This window comes from Delphinus delphis, chromosome 6, assembly GCF_949987515.2.
Source record: "Delphinus delphis chromosome 6, mDelDel1.2, whole genome shotgun sequence".
In the NCBI taxonomy this organism is placed as follows: domain Eukaryota; kingdom Metazoa; phylum Chordata; class Mammalia; order Artiodactyla; family Delphinidae; genus Delphinus; species Delphinus delphis.
The window spans coordinates 57036942-57056709 of NC_082688.1; the positions used below are offsets into that span (position 1 = coordinate 57036942).

The window sequence follows — 19768 nt, forward strand, 5'->3', positions numbered from 1 at the left end:
TGTTATATCTTCTTCTTGGATCGATCCCTTGATCATTATATAGTGTCCTTCTTTGTGTCTTCTAATAGTCTTTATTTTAAAGTCTATTTTGTCTGATATGAGTATTGCTATTCCAGCTTTCTTTTGGTTTCCATTTGCATGGAATATCTTTTTCCATCCCCTTACTTTCAGTCTGTATGTGTCTCTAGGTCTGAAGTGGATCTCTTGTAGACAGCATATATATGGGTCTTGTTTTTGTATCCATTCAGCCAGTCTGTGTCTTTTGGTGGGAGCAATTAGTCCATTTATATTTAAGGTAATTATCGATATGTATGTTCCTATTCCCATTTTCTTAATTGTTTTGGGTTTGTTGTTGTAGGTCTTTTCCTTTTCTTGTGTTTCTTGCCTAGAGAAGTTCCTTTAAGCATTTGTTGTAAAGCTGGTTTGGTGGTGCTGAACTCTCTCAGCTTTTGCTTGCCTGTAAAGTTTTTAATTTCTCCATCAAATCTGAATGAGATCCTTGCTGGGTAGAGTAATTTTGGTTGTAGCTTTTTCTCTTTCATCACTTTAAATATGTCCTGCCAGTCCCTTCTGGCTTGTATAGTTTCTGCTGAAAGATCAGCTGTTAACCTTATGGGAATTCCCTTTTGTGTTATTTGTTGTTTTTCCCTTGCTGCTTTTAATATATTTTCTTTGTATTTAGTTTTTTGACAGTTTGATTAATATGTGTCTTGGCATATTTCTCCTTGGGTTTATCCTGTATGGGACTCTCTGTGCTTCCTGGACTTGATTAAGTATTTCCTTTCCCATATTAGGGAAGTTTTCAACTATAATCTCTTCAAATATTTTCTCAGTCCCTTTCTTTTTCTCTTCTTCTTCTGGAACCCCTATAATTCGAATATTGGTGCATTTAATGTTGTCCCAGAGGTCTCTGAGACTGTCCTCAGTTCTTTTCATTCTTTTTTCTTTATTCGGCTCTGCAGTAGTTATTTCCACTATTTTATCTTCCAGGTCACTTATCCGTTCTTCTGCCTCAGTTATTCTGCTATTGATCCCATCTAGAGTATTTTTAATTCATTTATTGTGTTGTTCATTGTTGCTTGTTTTGTCTTTAGGTCTTCTAGGTCCTTGTTAAGTGTTTCTTGCATTTTGTCTATTCTATTTCCAAGATTTTGGATCATCTTTACTATCATTATTCTGAAGTCCTTTTCAGGTAGACTGCCTATTTCCTCTTCATTTGTTAGGTCTGGTGGGTTTTTATCTTGCTCCTTCGTCTGCTTTGTGTTTTTTTTCTGTCTTCTCATTTTGCTTATCTTACTGTGTTTGGGGTCTCCTTTTTGCAGGCTGCAGGTTCGTAGTTCCCGTTGTTTTTGGTGTCTGTCCCCAGTGGCTAAGGTTGGTTTAGTGGGTTGTGTAGGTTTCCTGGTGGAGGGGACTAGTGCCTGTGTTCTGATGGATGAGGCTGGATCTTGTCTTTTTGGTGGGCAGGTCCACGTCTGGTGGTGTGTTTTGGGGTGTCTGTGGCCTTATTATGATTTTAGGCAGCCTCTCTGCTAATGGGTGGGGTTGTGTTCCTGTCTTGCTCATTGTTTGGCATAGGATGTCCATCACTGTAGCTTGTTGGTTGTTGAGTGAAGCTGGGTGCTGGTGTTGAGATAGAGATCTCTGGGAGATTTTTGCCGTTTGATATTATGTGGAGCTGGGAGGTCTCTTGTGGACCAGTGTCCTGAAGCTGGCTCTCCCACCTCAGAGGTACAGCACTGACTCCTGGCTACAGCACCAAGAGCCTTTCATCCACATGTCTTTCGCGCCACCCTAGTTTCGAATCTCCCGCCCCTGCCCCTCAGGCTTGGTCCCCGTGGGAGCGATGTTTTCTATTTTTGCTTATTCACTGAAATATTTGTTCTTATGTGGTGATTGTAATCACTGTGTTCATTCATGGTGATTTTAGACATTTTTAATTGTTCTGTGTCAGGGATTCTTAACTTGTTTCATGGACCCTTTTGGCAGTTTTTGGTAAAGGCTATGGATAGTTCTTCAGAAAAGTATTTTAAAATATGAAAAATAAAATACATAGGATTACAGAGGAGACAATAATATTGAAGTACAGTTACTAAATTGTTTTAAAAATTAGTTTGTGACATGGTAACGTGTTTTTTTTCTTTTTATCAATGCATTAAATAACAAGATGCAGAAATCTATAGTTACCTGGTGTCTGAATGATTACGAGCAACAGTGTTTTGAAACTGTGGCTTTGAAGATGAAGGGGAGGTCAGGGCGGTTGAGGACCTTCATGCCTCATGGTCCCTATTATCTGGGTGAAGGAATAGGCTCAGTTGTCTTTAGAATGTGCGGATTTGGGCTTGGGTTCAAGAGTGGTAAGGTTTGGGAACAGATGGGGCAGCCTTGCTTAGCTCTGACTATGTCCTAGGGTCTGAGAAACCTTTTATAGACGTTATTTCTTTGAACCCTGAGAACAGCTTCATGAGGAGTAGTTGCTGTTGTCATCTTTACTTGACCAGTGAAGCAGCTAAGCTTGGAAAGATTACCCACAAATAGATCATTGAAAAAAATATTGGCCATTTACTCGTCCTCAGAGGAAGTCCACCTAAATAATCCAGAAGCAATATCCTGGTTAGTAAATCAATGCAAGGCCACAGTGGGGGCAGGGTTAGGGTTCAATCCTAATCCTTTGACCAGAGCCTGTTTTATCGCCTTTTGTCCATTCCCTCAGCTGGGAAAGATAAAAGAACTTCTCGGTGACCCTAAGGGCCACTTGAGATTGAAACCCCACATTTGTCTAATCTAGAAGACAAATCCCCAAACTCACTGTTAGGTGATTGTTCCTCCAGAAGCAGGAGGAGGGATGGGCTCTGGACTGGACAGTGTTCACACAGGGGGCTTTACCCTGACCTGGCTCTTCTCAGGGCCACAGTTTTCCCCAACGGAGAGGGAGAGGGTCTTCCTCTGAAAGGCCACCTGTGACACGTCTGCTAATGTTGACCTAATAGCTTTTCATCACTGCTTCCTCAGTTTTATTTGGAGACATGGTGCTGGGGTATTTAAACTTAAGCATAAATTTTCGCAATGTGGTCTGCTGCTGGTATAATTGAAAGACAAGAGGCAAAGAGGTTGCAGCAGGCCACAGAGAGAACCATTCATGGGTGACAGTTTCTCACAAGAGTCAGATGTGTTCAGGGGCCTTGGGGCAGCTTCTGGTGTTTAGAGCAGGAAGTACACCCCAACATCTCGGTTTGTGTAGTGATCAAAAAAAAATCATGAGATCTGTTTATTTTTCCTTTTTCCAAACATTCATATAAGTACCATTCACCAAGATAAATATATGTAGCAGGAGTGTAAATAAATGTTCATTTAAACTGTTAAAAAGTGCCTATGGGAAGTCAGATAAGAGAGGCGGTTGAAACTTGGCTTGTGGGAGCCAGTTCCTTCTCTGCAGATTAGAGATGCCTTTACTGTTTCCTCTCAGACCCGACCAGTGAACGCAATTTCAGTAAATATACAGAAAACAGGCATTTCAGAAACATACACTCCTCTCTTAAAAAAACCTTGAACAAAACAACCCGGCAACCTTTATAGTGTTGGATGTTTGCACTGTCTCAAAACAAATATTGCTAAGGATAATTAGTCTTTGTCTTTGATTTATTGTTTTTTTGTCAGATATCTTAAGGCCTTTAGGCTTGAGGCCAGAAATAAATAGAAAATGTGTCCTAGTCCTTGATCTGATAATGCCAATAGCAAGTCGTATCAGATATTCATAACAAATAAAGATTTTTTTTTTTTGCCTGTCCTTGGAACAGCAGGAAGCTTGTAAGCCAGCCTCCCTAAACTGTGACAAACAGGAAAATTGTGTTTCTTTTTAGATTTAACAGAGAATTAAATGATTAAAATGCTATCATTTCCAGCATTAATTCAGAGCGATCTATAAAAATTCTTCTAAGTTATAAGTAACCTCACAAATTTGTGTCAATTTTTGTAGGTTAGAGAGCACATGTCAGTGACTAAGCAGGACCTTGTTGTATCAGAAAGGACAGAGTGCCTTTTTTTTTTTTTAAGTAAGTATATAATTCGGTAATTCTGGGTTCAATTAAATGCTTTATTCAAGGAGAGTAAGAATTTCTGTTTGATTTCTTATAAACAATAATTTCAAAAAATGAAATTTCCTCTAGGAAACAGGTGCTCTTTAATATTAACATAAAAAGAGATAAAAGTGCAAATAAAAAGTACTTACAAAATGTTTATTTTGTGGTTTAGGAGGCTTGCTTTCCCCACCCATCAGCTGAAAGATGTTTAGTGACACTTAATAAGTACTCGGAATAAGATTTGTTCTAAAGCTCTCTGTATGCTATAGTTGTATGCCCCCTTTGCCCTTTAAATCTGAAATAAACTTGAAATGAAGTATAGAACCCAAACAGGCTGTTAGAGAAGTAGAAATGATAAGTGATTGATTTTTCTCAGCATAGATAACATTGCCTATTTCGTGATTCAGCAAATGCTGCCTTATACCATCAGTGAAGTGCCTCTTTGAACATGAGATTGTGATGTTGCCTTTAATATTTAATTTAATTGCAAATGCTGCTTATATGTCTGGCTTTTCTGCATAGCCCAGGTAGTAATTGCAGAGGGGAAGCTCTGTTTTCTGCTGAGGGGGTGTCAGGAAGAAGGGCAGGAGACGTTCAGGGGCTAGCGTGCTGCCCCCATGACTTCTCACCATTTCTGTTTATTCAGGCCATGTTATTTTGGCTGTTTCTGTGACTATCCTTTGTGCCTGTGCTGAGCTGGATTCAAAACCAGATCTGTCTGACTTCCCAGTCCATGCTTCTAATAACTGTGAAATACTATCCACGTAGGGAAGACAGGGGAGTGTGGTGTTTGGTCAGGGCACTCCCCAGATATTTAGTTTGCACACATGCCAGGTGCCTTCGATAACAAGACGAGTAGAATTTGTCCAAACCCTCAAAGAGCAAAAGATGGATGAGCAAAGAGACATGCCTGGGCAACAGGCATTCTTAGCCCAAGGTTGTTGAGATTTTCTGGGCTGCCCTGGAGACTTGCTTGGTTGCTGAAGCCACTCAGAAACCTCTTAGCTTTGTTACATCCATCTAGAATGTCCTCCCTCCCTCCCCCCTCATGCCTCTGCATGTGGACTGGCTGAAACCTGCTAGTCCTTCAAGGTGAACGCAAAGGCAGCCCACTCTCGCTGGCTTCCCCAGTTCTCTAAAACCTGCTAGACAGCTTCCCTGAGCCACGCGGGGGGACCCCGTGTCCCCGCCGCCAATGCAGGCTCAGCCATCATGCAGCACGTCCCCAGCACCCTGCAAGGCAGCATAGGACCTGGTGTAGAAGCATTGCACGTAGCCTCTGAACACCAAGAAGTTAATTACAGGGAACTTCTGACTTTGGAGAAGCCCCCTTTTTACTTTATTATGAGTTCCCGGGAGCCAGTCTGTGGAACTGACCCAGAAGTGCCTGGACTTGGTGACTCATGGCCCTCAGTTCAGAGCGGTGCACGGGTCACCTGCCTGAGCAATCCTGCCACCTGGCCTGAGCCGTCCAAGCAGAATCGCACCTCCTTCCTCGTCCTGTGTTGGTGTCCCTTGGGTGGCTGTCATGAAGTTCCTTCTTTGTTGCCCCTCTTTCTCACTTGAAGAGTGGTGAAGAGCAGGGGCGCAGATGGGTAACTGCTCAGGTGCACATGCCGGCTTCACCTTTGTTCTGCTGGTCCATCCCCATCTCCTTCCAAATCTGTAGCCCTTCATCTTGCTTCATCGTGATGACGGTGGCAACACTTTTGTCACAGCTCTTTTTGTTTGCCAAATTAAGCTTCTTGAATAAATGGATGGCATCTTTTTGTGTCTCCTTTTGCATTTTTCAAAATGCCTTTCATATAGAAGATATTTAATAAATATTGAGATAGCTGAAAGAATGAATTGACGTGTTATATATAATAAGGAAACGATCCTTCATGTGGTCAATGGATATTTATTGAGCACCTACTGTGTGCAGTCAGTGTTCTAGTACTGGTATTAAAAGATGCTTCCAGAGGATTCCTATTTGGTGATCTTCCTGGTGGTGTTTCTGCTGATCCAAAATTTAAAAAAAAAAAAAAGTGTGACTGGGCTGTTGACATAATGCTTTTCAAGAGTCATTTGTTAATTTGTCAGTTTGTGTATGAACTGCCATGGCCTTTCCAGTTCTAGAATCCTTTTGTGATTCTTGTTTAATATTTCTCAGGGCCAACAAAGCCTCCCTTGCTTGTTTTGAATAAGTGCAGCCTTCTGGCTGATCACCACCACCTCTGCCCGTTTTTCTGTCTCTGTCTCTTGGCCTGGCTGAGCTCATTCCTCTGCCCTTTCCTCTTTAGCCTGCTGCTTGACTTTTTCTTAGCTTCTCACCTTTTGTGGGGTGAATCTCACTAAACAAAAAGCAATGAGATAAATGGCTTCTGATACATATCATAAATAATGATTTAATTCCACACACTTGACACCGTGAGCCATTTATTTTAATGCTCTGAACTTGAAGGGTAGAAATAACTTTTCTTGATGGGGGTGTGGAGCGACAGAGTGCTCACCATGTTACGAGCTGATGCACAAGTATTCAGAATTGAGTTTTACTGTATCATTTCATGACATCTGCCATTTGTAATATGCTTAGACCACTGAGATCAGAACAATTCTGTCTGGCCTGAGTGGTGTGAGACTGCATATTAATTGCTGCCCCTTACTATAGCAGCCCATACCCTGCAGTGTGAGTTCACCGTGGACACCTCGGTTTTCAACCTTCCCTTCTCCCTTCCTCCCCAGCCGCTCTTTAGCTCTCTGGGTAAACTGATTTCTCTCGGTATCAATCTACTCCTCTCTCTGCTCCTTCTGAATCTTGCTCTCACATGACAGCTCTCGTGTTCTGCTTTTCCTTCTGCCTAAGTTGTTTACATGTCTGTTTCCTCCCCTGGACTGTAAGCTCCTTGCTGTAGATCTTAGACTGCCTCATACAGCGTTCCCCCAGTGTTGGCCATTATTGGCACGTGAGTGACTGAGTTAATGAATATTTATGAGCAGAACATAAATTTTACAGGTAGAGTAAAAAAAAAAAGGTTTCTCTTTTAAAACCTATATTTAAGGATGTAGAGCAAAATCAAAGTTTCAGCCTCAGTCCTCTGACTTGCCTGCAACAATAGCGACATCCATTGAGTCCAACAGTATTCCCTGTTGGAGCTGGAAACGTCAGCTTGCCATGGAATACCTGGAAAAAACGTCTTTGAAGAGCAAAAGGAAAAAGGAATTAGGTAATATCAGCTTGTTACTTGTCTGATAAGGAAATACTAATTAAAATAAAAGTATTTGTGCCTGTTTTGAAATTATCAGCTTATTTATGGAAGAAAAAAGAATCATAAAATTGGCAAAACAACAATAAAATCATACTACAAATCATATTAAAAGAAAAAGAAGGGAAGGGGATGTGCTTTGAACCTGTAACTCCTTCACAGCTCATCATTTCTTGATGCCCTTTGCCAGGCTGTGTGCTCAAGGAATCTAATGGTACACAAAGCCTCATTGCCAGATACTTCATTAAATCCTCAACCCATTAGGAGCTTTAACGGCCTATGCCATTGGAATAAGTATGGAAATCCAGTCCCCCAAGAAAGTACAGTGATCTATAAATCATACTTGCCTGAGGATTCTCTCAGCCCTTGACACAGAAGAATAGATGAAAAAACATTGTACTTCCTGAATTGCCTTATACTAGAGCCTCTCAGAATAATCCACACCCTTTAACACTTTAACCCACCAGCCCAGTGGTTCTCAAAGTGTGATCCCTGGATCAACAGCATCAGTATTACTGACAACTTGTCAGAAATGCAAATTCAACAGCCCCAGCCCAGACACACTGAAATTCTGGGGGTGGCGCCTGCAACCTGTGCTTGAAGCAGGCCTCCCAGTGATTCTGAAGCCCTGTAACATCTCTGGTGGCATAGTTACATGTGGAGTCTTTTTTCACTGTTGAGGAGACAGGCGAGCAGGTCTATAGCTTGACCAAAATATACTTGCCTGGATTCAGTTTAGTTCAACAAACATTGAGCAGCTGTTATGTCCCAGGCAGCCTTACTAGAAAACCATAAAGGTGAATGACACCTTAAAGTCACTCTCCAGTGTCATCTGTGTCAGCATTTTCCTGCTCTGCTGTGTTGGTCTCCCTGGACATCAGCCCTCCTCAACTTTGTTCTGAAGTACCCCAAGTGATGGCTCTCTAGGCTGCCTCATTTGACTTCTCAAACCTCCTTTATTTATCGTCTTCCAGAAATTGGTTCCTTATCCCTTTCCCAGTGGGTCACTGGCATCTCAAACAGGAACTGCAGGAAGAATGGCCCTGTCTTTCTGAACTTTCTGTGCTTTTAAGCGCCCAACAGTCTTACTGTTCACACATTCCTTTCAGTCCTCATCCCTCTAGAAATTGGTCACCTCAACCCTCATCTATTTTAAAACTAAAGCAGCTACTAAAGAGGTTCTTTCCCACAGCACACAGACTGTCCAGCCCTGGCCTTGAGTGAGTAGCCCTATTTAAAGGAAGATATAGAATTTCTGTCAACAAAGAATAACAGGAGTGAAAAACACTTAACATTTACCTTCCTCCTAATAGCCACTTCCCTAGTCCAAGTCGTCATCATCCTTTGCCTCAGTATTCCTGTGGCTTCCTAACAGTTTCATTTCCCACCAGTCTGCTCTTTATCCACCTTGCTGCTAGAGTGATCTTACTTAAATACTGATTCCATCATTTCACAGCTCACTATCTTCAAATACGTGCCCATGGCCTATAGCTGGGGTCAGCACACTAGGGCACGTGCTTGTTGTTGTAAATAAAGTTTTATTGGAACACAGCCACGCCCATCATTTGTGAATTATCTGTAGCAGCTTTTACACTACAGTTGACCCTTGAGAAACATGGGTCCGTTTATCTGTGGATTTTTTTTTTCAATAAATATATTGGAAATTTTTTTGGAGATTCGTGGCAATTTGAAAAACTTGCAGATGAACCATGTAGTTTAGAAATATGGAAAAAATTAAGAAAATGTCAGGTATGTCATGAATGCATAAACTATATGTAGATACTAGTCTATTTTATCATTTTCTACCATAAAATATACACAGATCTATTATAAAAAGTTAAAATTTATCAAAAGTTACAAACACAGACCACACACGGTGCCACCCATTACATTAGGCTACCATAGAGCAGTCATATTACTGCTTCTTCATTATTAATGCATGAATCATTATACCTGTAAATAAATATGAATTTTTTAACATTATCTTTTCATTTTTGATGCCTACTGTTAGCAATATGTTTAACATCTACCGTTTTTCATATCATATAAGACAATATTGATGTAGGTACTGACAGACAATTCATCTTGTAAACAGATGACATAAACTTAGGCATGGATAAATATAGTACAGTACTGTAGATGTATTTTATCTTCTTTGATTTTTTAAATAACATTTTCTTTTCTCTAGTTTACTTTATTGTAAGAATAGCGTGTATAATACATATGACATACAAAATACGTGTTCATCGACTGTTTACGTTACGGGTAAGGCTTCTGGTCAGCAGTAGGCTCTTAGTAATTAAGTTTGGGGGAGTCAAAAGTTACATGATTTTTGACTGCGCAGGGGTTGGGGTTGGTGTCCCTAAGCCCCACATTGTTCAATTCAACTATACAATGTAGAGTTGAGTACTTGCAACTGGCACTGTATGGCTCACAAGCCTAAAATATTTATCTGGCATTTTAAGAAAACTTCTGCTACCCTTGGTCTATAAGATAAAATTCAGTCTGTTTACAGTTAACTTACTGATATGTTTGGGTTTAGTTCTACCAATTTATAACGTGCTTTTTCCTTTGCTGCCACCTGTTCTATGTTTCTGTTTCTTTCCTTTCATGTCTTTGTTTGAATTTATTATTTTTCCTTATTCTATTTGTTTTCACACTATTAGTGAATTGGTACTTTTACCCTTTTCCCAGACAATTCAAGAACATTTAGAACATTTAAAACTTCACTTTTACTACTTCTTCCTTATATGCTACAATTGTCATCTATTCAAATTCTCTCTCTGTTTTCAAACCCGGAAGACATTACTGTTATTGTTCATACAGTCCATATTCATTTAGATTTATCCACATATTTAGCATTTTGGTTACTCTTTACTTCTTCATTGCATACTTCTGATCCTTGAATGTGAAAAAGAAAAAATAATCTTTATGTTTGCTCTCACATTTGAATGAAAATTAGGCTGGATGTAGACCAAATTTAATTTTCCTCTATAAATTGGAAGACTGTTTCATTGTCTTTTAGCACCCACTATTGCAGATTAGAGATCTGACAGTAATCTGATTTTTCTCTTTTATTCTTTGGAAGATTTGGGGATTTTCTCTTTTTATTTGGAAATATAACATGTATCTAAGATGTGTTTAGGTGATTTAAAAAAAAAAATTAACCCTACTTGTTGGGCCTTTTTCAGGTCTGGAAAATTTCTGTTATTTTCTCTTTTTCTATTCATCTAGAATGCCCTTTTTTTTTTTTTTTTTTTCAGTACACGGGCCTCTCACTGCCGTTGCCTCTCCCATTTAGGAGCACAGGCTCCAGACGCGCAGGCTCAGCGGCCATGGCTCACGGGCCCAACCGCTCCGCGGCATGTGGGATCTTCCCGGACCAGGGCACGAACCCGTGTCCCCTGCATCGGCAGGTGGACTCTCAACCACTGCGCCACCAGGGAAGCCCTAGAATGCCTTTTAGAGAGATAATAGAACATCTGGATCTCTTTTCAATACTGCTTAGCATTTGTGTTCCATTTTCCTTCTTTTTTGATCTTCTGTGTTCTGTACAATCTCTGGGCTCCATCTTCCAGTTGCTAATTTGATCTTCAGTGGGATCCTTTTCAGAATTCAGCACATCTTAATTTTTTTTTCTTTGCAATAATATTTTTAATTTTAGAACTGGTGGTTGTTACTGTTTGTGTTTTTCAATTGATGGGATCTGTTTGGGAATCTCTATCATAACACGTGCTGCATCTCTTTTAAACTCGTCTTCTGTTTCCCCTTACCTGATTCCTTAGGCCAGCTATTCTTCTATTTATTAATTATAGTATCTCTTGTTCATGGCATTGTTTTCCTTCAAGTGTTTGTGATTTTTAAAGTATATGATTGTATTTTATCTTGGGTGTACTATTTTTTTCCTTAGCCCAAACGAGAATTCACTTGTCTTATTGGCAAATGATAGGTCAGGTCACAGGACTCGGATTCAGATCGGATCAGATTACTTCACCTGCTGATGAAGAGTGGGGGCAGGTGGGCCATGGGGCTGGCCTGACAGTGGGTCCCTTGTCTTTTAATTATTGCTTCCACTCTTGACATTGGCCTTGCCAGAACTGCCTCCTCAGAGAAACCTACTAATAGTTTGTTGCTGGGGCTCTCCTCCCTGAAATTAAGTGCTCTCTTTTTTGTTAGTCAGTGCTGTTATGGTTTCATTATTTTTCCTATCTCTCTTTATTTAGGGTTTGGGGCTGGTGGATTTGTAGCAGGGGCTGAGGCCACCATCTTAATCCAGTCAGTTCATTACATTTCTTTAAAGCCTTCTTCCCTATGTTACCCCCAAGCATACCTGATTGCACTGGTCATTCTAGTTTCGTATAGCATTTTGTTTTTACTTTTTTCCTAGTACTTAATTCTATTGTAACATTCTAGGAAGTGGCTTATATGTCCTAATCTTTGCCCTATTGAATTAAATTCCGTAGCCCAGCAGTATAGGTGTTAAATTGCCATAGTTGCTTTAGCCAGGGTAGAGAACTATTGGTTTAGTAGCAAGCAAGTGAAACTGGGGTTTGGAAGTACTATGTAGACTGTAATACAGCATATGGAATGGCTCCCCTACTAAGTTTTGTGGAGTTCTCCATCTCTGCAAGAACCTATTAGATGTTTAAGCCAAACTTCTCAACTCTGTGAATAAACATCTTCCAAAGCATTGCATTACAAGAGTCTTCAGGTTGACTTTCTAAGGATACTGGCTTTATCCTTAGAAATGGCTACCTCTGGTCTTCCTGGGAAAGGAGGCACTTCCCTTACTAGATTCCAAGGAGTGAGTTATTAGTAGGCTTAAATGTATTCTCTCTGTCTCCTTCCCTCTTTCTGGAGAACTTCTGTTTATTGAGGAAGTTAATGGTAGAAGAGGCTGGGAGTTACCAGTTCATTAATTAGCTAAGTCATAGTACTCTTTCTTACTCTTAATCCTATTTAATTGGTAAAATAGGAAACAATTTCTCCTTTCATACATCTGTCAATATCTGAACTTATTCAAACACTGACCTCTTTGTGGTGTGATTAGGCTCTTAAAAGATTATCTGATTATGCCTGGGGTTCCTGATATGAGGTCTTTCTATTATATCTGTCATCATATTTCAAATGGTTGGAATTGACAAAAAGATACTGGTAAACCAAGAATTACCAGGAATGTATTGAAACTGATACCAAGAATTGCCAAAGAGATATCAAGATGTTAAATAATGCTTTTGTTCGTATTGTAATGGGTCTTTTTTCAGTTCTATGGGAAAGTGAATCAAAATGGCATGAAATAAAAGACTGCAAGACTGGTTAGGAGGCCACTACTACACTGGGCAAGACAACATGGACAGAGATGGTGAAAGTTGGTATAGATGGGTAGGTGAGATCAGAGTAAGATTAAGGTGCAGAATCTATTAAGGTGCAGACTGAAGATGCTGATCAGATGTGAGGGCAAAGAAGAGTTAGAAGTTGTGTCCACATTGATTCTTACAGGTCTGTTGATAAAACATTACAGTCCTCAAAAGGCATTGAGTATAAGTACCTTTTTTGTCCCAGGAAGGAAAATGTACCTATAAAAGAAGAATATTTGCATCATCATTTGATCAGACTGCAGACTTACTTTATCCTTAGGAATGAAAAGTTAAGCTTTTTGATCACTCTGTTTCTTCTGCTTTCTGAACCTCACCCTGTGTTGTTCTACAACTATTTTTTTCCTAACCTTCAAGTATTAGTTCACAAATCTTGCATTTAGTGAAGCTGTTTGATTTTTTTCCCATCTCTCATAACAAATGTACTGATAATGTTTAGGGCTAATTGTATGCAGTTTAACTTTCATATTGTGGTAATTATTATTGCAGTTTTTATTTCCATTCTTTCTTCCCCAGGCATAGTCAGCTATAGATATTCAACAAAATTATGCCCTTTGGGGTGATTTTCCATTTCCTCACTTTGGGAGGCATATTTTTGTTTCAGTCATGAAGGGTTCAGATTTGGATTATTAAACACTTGAGCCTGCAGTTTCCACATTGGACCATTTAACACTTTACGTTTCTTTGTAAATGGAAACGTGAGCCCAGCTGTGTGCTCTTTGAGTTTTGTTTTTTTTTTTTGCGGTACGCGGGCCTCTCACTGTTGTGGCCTCACCGGTTGCGGAGTACAGGCTCCAGACGCGCAGGCTCAGCGGCCATGGCTCACGGTCCCAGCCGCTCTGCGGCACGTGGGATCCTCCCGGACCACGGAATGAACCCGTGTCCCCTGCATCGGCAGGCGGACTCTCAACCACTGCGCCACCAGGGAAGCCCCTCTTTGGGTATTTCTGAAGACCTCGTCTAACTTAGGAGAGTATGTGCCTGTCTGTCAAACCCATAGTCTATCTCTTGATGTACAGAAAGGCCTAGCATGCAGAAGGTAAAAGAGAAGAAGCTTCAGCATTCATGGGTGATTTACAGGAGCACCCGGGGGCCTCTTCCTCAGCTCTGTGCCTGGAGAAGCATGTGCAAAAGGGCTTGGCTTTCCTTACCACAAGGAGTATTTCAGCATGTGTCTGGTAGTATGCGGCTGTAGCTGTGTGTTTCCTTGAAGGTACGCAGCTTATGTTGTCACAGTCACTCTCACCATTAGGGGCCCTGGAGGTCAGGCCTTGTTGATGTAATCAGTTTTTTTACTCTCTAATAGCTATTATGCTGTGAAGTGTGGAAATTGGCTGAGTTAACCGAGTTTGAATTGATGCTCTTCTTTGTTTTAACCCTCCAGAAATGCATGTTCTGCAGGCACCGGGTTAAGAAGGTCTCTGGAGCCTGCATCCAGTGTTCCTATGGCCGATGCCCAGCCTCATTCCACGTCACGTGTGCTCATGCTGCTGGGGTGCTGATGGAGCCTGACGATTGGCCGTATGTGGTGAACATCACGTGCTTTCGACATAAAGTCAACCCAAATGTGGTAAGGCCTGCTCTCCCTTTACCGATGCCAAGACTGCATATGAATCCCTTCCTGCACACCTCCCAGGGCTAGCATGTTCTACTCTGTAATGTTACTCATTGATGATGTGTCTAGACTGTGAGTTTCTTGAGGGCAGGTATTATACATTATTATTTACTAGTATTTGCCCAAGACCCATCAGTGTCTGGCACATGCTAGATGCAATAAATATTTATTGAGTTGAATGAGTGAATGAACAGATGAATGGATAAAACTCTTTATGCCTGTTCTGGTTTGGGGTTTGTCTACAGGGCTGCTGAGTATGCTTGTACAGGTTGTGTCCTGCACATCTCTGGGATGAGGGGGAGAGCGTTTCTGGGAAGAGACTGATGTGAAAGCGTCTCCTGAGATCCTGCAGTGTTTAATCCAGACACCTGTACACTCTGGCCTTAGGGGTTTATTTAATCCCTTCTAGAGAAAACAAAGAGCAGCAACACAGTAATGGGAGGGAGAGGGTGATCACAAATGTTTGGGGACTTGCTGTCTGAGATGGGATAAGTTAGGGGCAGCATAGAGGCCGGGAGGAGTGAGGACAAGCTCAGAAAAGCAGAAATGCAGAAGAGAAGTTCAGAGGGCAGCGTTTTCTGCCTTTTCCATTTCACTCAGGACTGAACCTATTTCTGGGAAAAGAGCGTTTGCAACTAACTAACATGTGAATTTAATTGTAATTCCGTTTACCTGTCCTTGGTGAATGGAGTCTTTCCTCTGTTTCAAAGGCTTAGAATGATTAAGACAGTACAGAGGTAGTTGCTATGCCTTTGTTAGCTTTCTTGTTCACCATCGTTGTTTTTGGCTGCCAGTGAGGACTCTAAAGCATCCTGTCGACCCTCAGCTTTGCTAACGTGCTGCCCCTTGTTATCCCTGGGAAGCTTGGCCACAGAGTATTTGCAGACTAACATGCTTGTCCCATGTCTCTAATCACGTCCTGTGAGCAGCCTGCCAAGTCGTCGGTATGGGCTTGGGGAGCCATGACGCATACACACCAGATCTCTCGGCTTTTTGATGATTCTGGCAACTTCCATTGGTGTCTTGAGAGATGCTTGATGTTTGTGGTTGGAACTCTGTGTGGATGCATGCGAATGTGCAAATGTAGAAAATGACATCACCAACTGTCACATCTATTTTAAAGTCATTTTCCATACTTTTCCATTGTTTTAGGTCTCAAGTTACATATTCATTCGTGCTTTTTCCTTAGTTTCTTGAGTTGATGGGCTCTTGCTAAGAATAGTATATGTACTCAGCAGAAAACACTTCAGCAGCTTAAAAAAATTACACTAATAACACATTGCATTATGTGGCGCTTTGCCATTTACAGTGAAGTCACTAGCATTACCTCATTAGATGACACATGTGAATACATTTTGAGATGTGAACCGGGTCATGGCCTCTGGAGTCAGAGTTGTTGGTGTTCACACTTAGATTCTGCCAGTAACACATGTGCAGTCTTGTGCAAGTTCTTCTCTCTGAGTCTCAGCTTCCTTGTCTACAATGGCATGCCTACCTTACCATGTGGTTTTCAATCCACCGGACACTGTAAGCCCTCAGAAAATGAAAGTTGTACTACTGCTTTCTCGTTTTGCTACTTCTGCTGCTGTTGCTGCTACAATCCTACATGAACTGGGCCACATGAGTAATATTATCCCTGCTTCAAGGATAAGAAGCTCAAGTTCAGAGAGGTTCAGTTTTTTGCCCAAATAGATTCAGTTAATGAGCGACAGGTGCTGGAATGTAAATGTCTTTTCAGCCCCTACTCTACTATTTGTTGAATTCCAAACCCCAAACCCCCAGTGGTGCTAGAGGTGTTCATCTAAAGCTTTGCTTGGGATCATACATTCCCCTTTTAATATTCCAGAGCTCTGTGGTTACTGATGATTATATTGAAGTTGCTATTAAAGAGATCCAGGTGTTCAATCAGGACCTCATTCCTCTTAACTCTGATGTGTGGCTCAGTCAGGTCTGTGTTACCAATGTGTTTCATAAATGATGAAGAAAAGGAAAATATTTGACTTTGAGGTGATTTAGAAACTGCTCTCCCCTACAGATTACTTTAAGCTTGGTATACTTTGTAAAGGGTAGGGAAAAGATCATATAATTTACATTACATGTGGCAGGTTTTCCTTATGAGGAAAACATTTTAGTGATCGTAAATTGCTTTTGCAAAGCTCTCTAGGGGGAAGCATTATGAACACTGGATTTCTAAAATACATTCCTGTTAGCTAATACTTATCCATTATTCTTCAATTAGACTTCAAGTATAGATTCCTCCCCAAAATGTTTGACAGCTAACTAGAGGGAATTCATAGAATCTGGCAACTTTGGCTAAGAGCATTGTGATTACCCTTACTGTGTTAAGTGTCCTTTCCTTTTTCAAGCATAAAAAAATTGAACTTCACTCAGGTATCTCTCTTTGTGTAAACTGTGAGTGCCAGGGGACACACTCCCAAGAGTCGGAAGTATGGTTTGTCTATGTTCTTAACCATGCCTTGATTGTTTGGGAGTAATGGGTAATCACTGAATCATAGTGGAAAAAACTCTGAGATAAATTTCAGGCTAACTTGGCGAACCAACACAGGCATTTTAGAGAGTAGAGGATGCCTGTACAATTTAGGTGAAATGAAGTATAAAGCTACAGTTACTTCAGTATTCCATTTATACTTACTTTAGAGTTTTTGTTTCCCTTTTTTTTGCTTCTTCCATTATTTGCTTTTTTGCATCCAAAAGGACCATTTTAAAGTAAATTCTACTCCTTTAATTGCCATAAATTATTTAAAATATACTAGCTTATTCAGTGTTGTTGAGCTTTGGGTGTAAAGTCATTCTGGATAATGGTATAAAAATTTTTGTCTGATTTATTATAATGCACTTTTCCAGTAGACAGTAATCATACTCTGTAATTAGAATGATAGCATTTGGAAAAATAGGTAGCTTTCAAATTCTTAAAGTAGAAAGGAGCATATTACAGAAAGTGTTCAGCTAATCCTTGTTAATCTAAATTTTAGTTCGCGGTTTTCAGTGTTTTTGTCAAACATATTTTTTGACTGGCACCTTACTTTCTTTCAAATATGAGGTTTTATTCGTGTGTGCATGTATGTGTGCACATGTGTTTAGGTGTGTAGTGTTGTGGTACTTGACCATCCTTTGCCATGAGCCACTGTGACCTCTTTTCTGGCTCTATTTCTGAAGGTTCCATTGGATGTATTCCTAACCCACTTACGTGCATGTTGCACAGACGTTTATAAGGAAAAGACGGAGAACACAATAAATAGTAAAATGGTTTTGAATCTGGGAGCCTTGAAAACATTTCTTCTCCAGAGCAAACAATGAGCTGCTCATAAATTATATACTTCCTGCAAAGTATAGCCACAACTGGGCCATCTCCTCACACCTGAGTAAACTAGAGAGGTGTCCAATGGAAGAGATGCCTGAATAACGAAGGGCAACAGAACTGAGGAAGATGGAATGCACAGATTTCTTTTTCAAGCAAATTACTTCAATAAACCTTCATATTAGATTTATAGTGTTTGTTCCATATATGCAATGTTGGAGCTCCAGAATCACTTGTAGTTTATGCATTAATACACTGTAAGGAACAAGGCTTATCTAATATAGAATCTTATACAAGGTACATCATTTTCATCTTAATACTCTCTCCTATCAAAGACATTTGAGAAATTTATTTCCTTTATAATTTTCTAAGTTGTGGCTATTAGCAGGGAGACAGACACCTATTCAAAAAAGAGGAAGAACTTGAAGTAAACATCTTAGTGGTCAATTTTTTTCCTGCTGTTTTGTGTACCTTTTCTTCAATTTTTTTTTCTATTATTTTAACTAGATCATTATATTAACTAACTTAACCAGTGTTTTGTCTTTTAAACTAGTACTCAGCCTTCCATAGAAGCTGCTTGGTATAAATTTGTTGAAATAACTCGCTAATGCTAGGGAATGAGCTTAGTGGACAGAAGAGAGCTAGTGTTTATTGAGCATCTTTTATGTCGTGTGTGTGTTAGATATTTTACATGGGCACCTTATTTCCAGGCAGTGTTCTTGGTGTGGGCAATGGAAAGTAGTGGTCATGTTGGCTTCTGTATGCCCCCCTCCCCCCACCCACTCTGAAAGTTTCTCTTGTTATTCTGCCCCTTTAGCTTGCCTTCATGTTCTGTTCTAGCACTCATCTTTGTAATAGAACTTGAGTTCTTGCTCAGCACTTACTGACTTCTTTCCCCACCTGTGTCTTCAGGCCAGCTGCCCAGACAAGCTTTAGCACAACTCCTTCCCTGCTGGCACTATGCGTGGCTCAGGACAGGAGGGACACCCGCATTGCCCAGGATCTGGTGAAGGGCTTATAGCAAGGCAGCTCTTCTGGTTAATCTATGCTTACATAACTAACCTTTGGGTGGTAATGGGGTGAGGATACCTATCATCACTAACAATAAAACCTTTCCTTGGTGTGCAGAAACAACTATCACCTTGCCAGCATGTGGAGCAATGGACGATCAAGGCCCCTAAATTCTAAACCCTAGAATATTGTATAGTGTATTGTACTTTCAGTATCAGTTATTGAGAAAACACCAAGTGACCAAAAAAATAAAAACCATTAAGAAATCAGTAACACTTTTATATGAATTCATTAATTATAAAAAGGGTCTGCAGTGTTTCAGGTTGATTATGGATTGATAGGGAGAGACCCCAAATACTCATTCCCACTATAAATCCCCACTGACCATTTTGAGCATCATTATGGGTTCTAGCCTTTTAGAGATCCAACAGGTACCAGTTGACTGTAATTTTCTTCTTGGTGCTTCTGTCACACTTTGACCATGTGGTTTCAAAACCAGGCACTGTGACACAGAACCAGGCTCTTAGCTGCCATGCTCTATTCCATAATAAGGTAGGCTAAATAAAGATATGAATAAAATGTTTTGGGAGTGCTTGGAAGGAAGTCACTAATTCTATCGGGGGCAGCCAGGTAGAATTCACAGAGGAGGTAACATTTGTGCTGGTTCTAAACAGATAGAGTTTGAGTTTGCTGAGAGTTTGAGTTGACGTGTTGACCCTGTCGGAGCCAGGCAAACTCGCTGGCATCGGAATGCCACACTGAAAGCAAACTAAACTCTCACTTGTGATTAGTTCTCAGTTATCCAGTTGTCTCTTGATTCAAACTGTAGTTTGAATCCATCAGTGTTTTTTCTTTTCTTTTTCTTTTCCCTCCTTTCGTTTGGAGCTCCATTCCATGGCTTGACTCTGTCCCCTTCTAGTTTCTCTTCCCTGCTTTTAAGAAAGAGAACCAGGATTTAGCTAACACTCATCTAGCAATGATCTGAATGGTGCCACTTCCACAGTCCTCTTCCTGCCCCCGAGATCTGCGTGTCTTTGTGTTTAACTGACAGTGTTTGGTGGTGGTTGTTTTTCCTATAACAATTTGGATATTGCTAACTCCCTTTCTGTTCAGTCAGTAAAGTT

At 40.5% G+C, this 19768-nt stretch overlaps 1 protein-coding gene across 5 annotated transcripts in view; it reads left to right on the top strand.

The window, feature by feature from the left end:
* The window catches only part of KDM4C (lysine demethylase 4C), a 398364-nt gene that overhangs the window by 308346 nt on the left and 70250 nt on the right, over window positions 1–19768 (top strand). For all 5 annotated transcript variants that reach the window (XM_060014734.1, XM_060014733.1, XM_060014735.1 and 2 more), the window contains one exon: window positions 14084–14269. In XM_060014734.1, the coding sequence (XP_059870717.1) occupies window positions 14084–14269 (186 nt within the window). The remainder of the gene's footprint in view (window positions 1–14083; window positions 14270–19768) is intronic.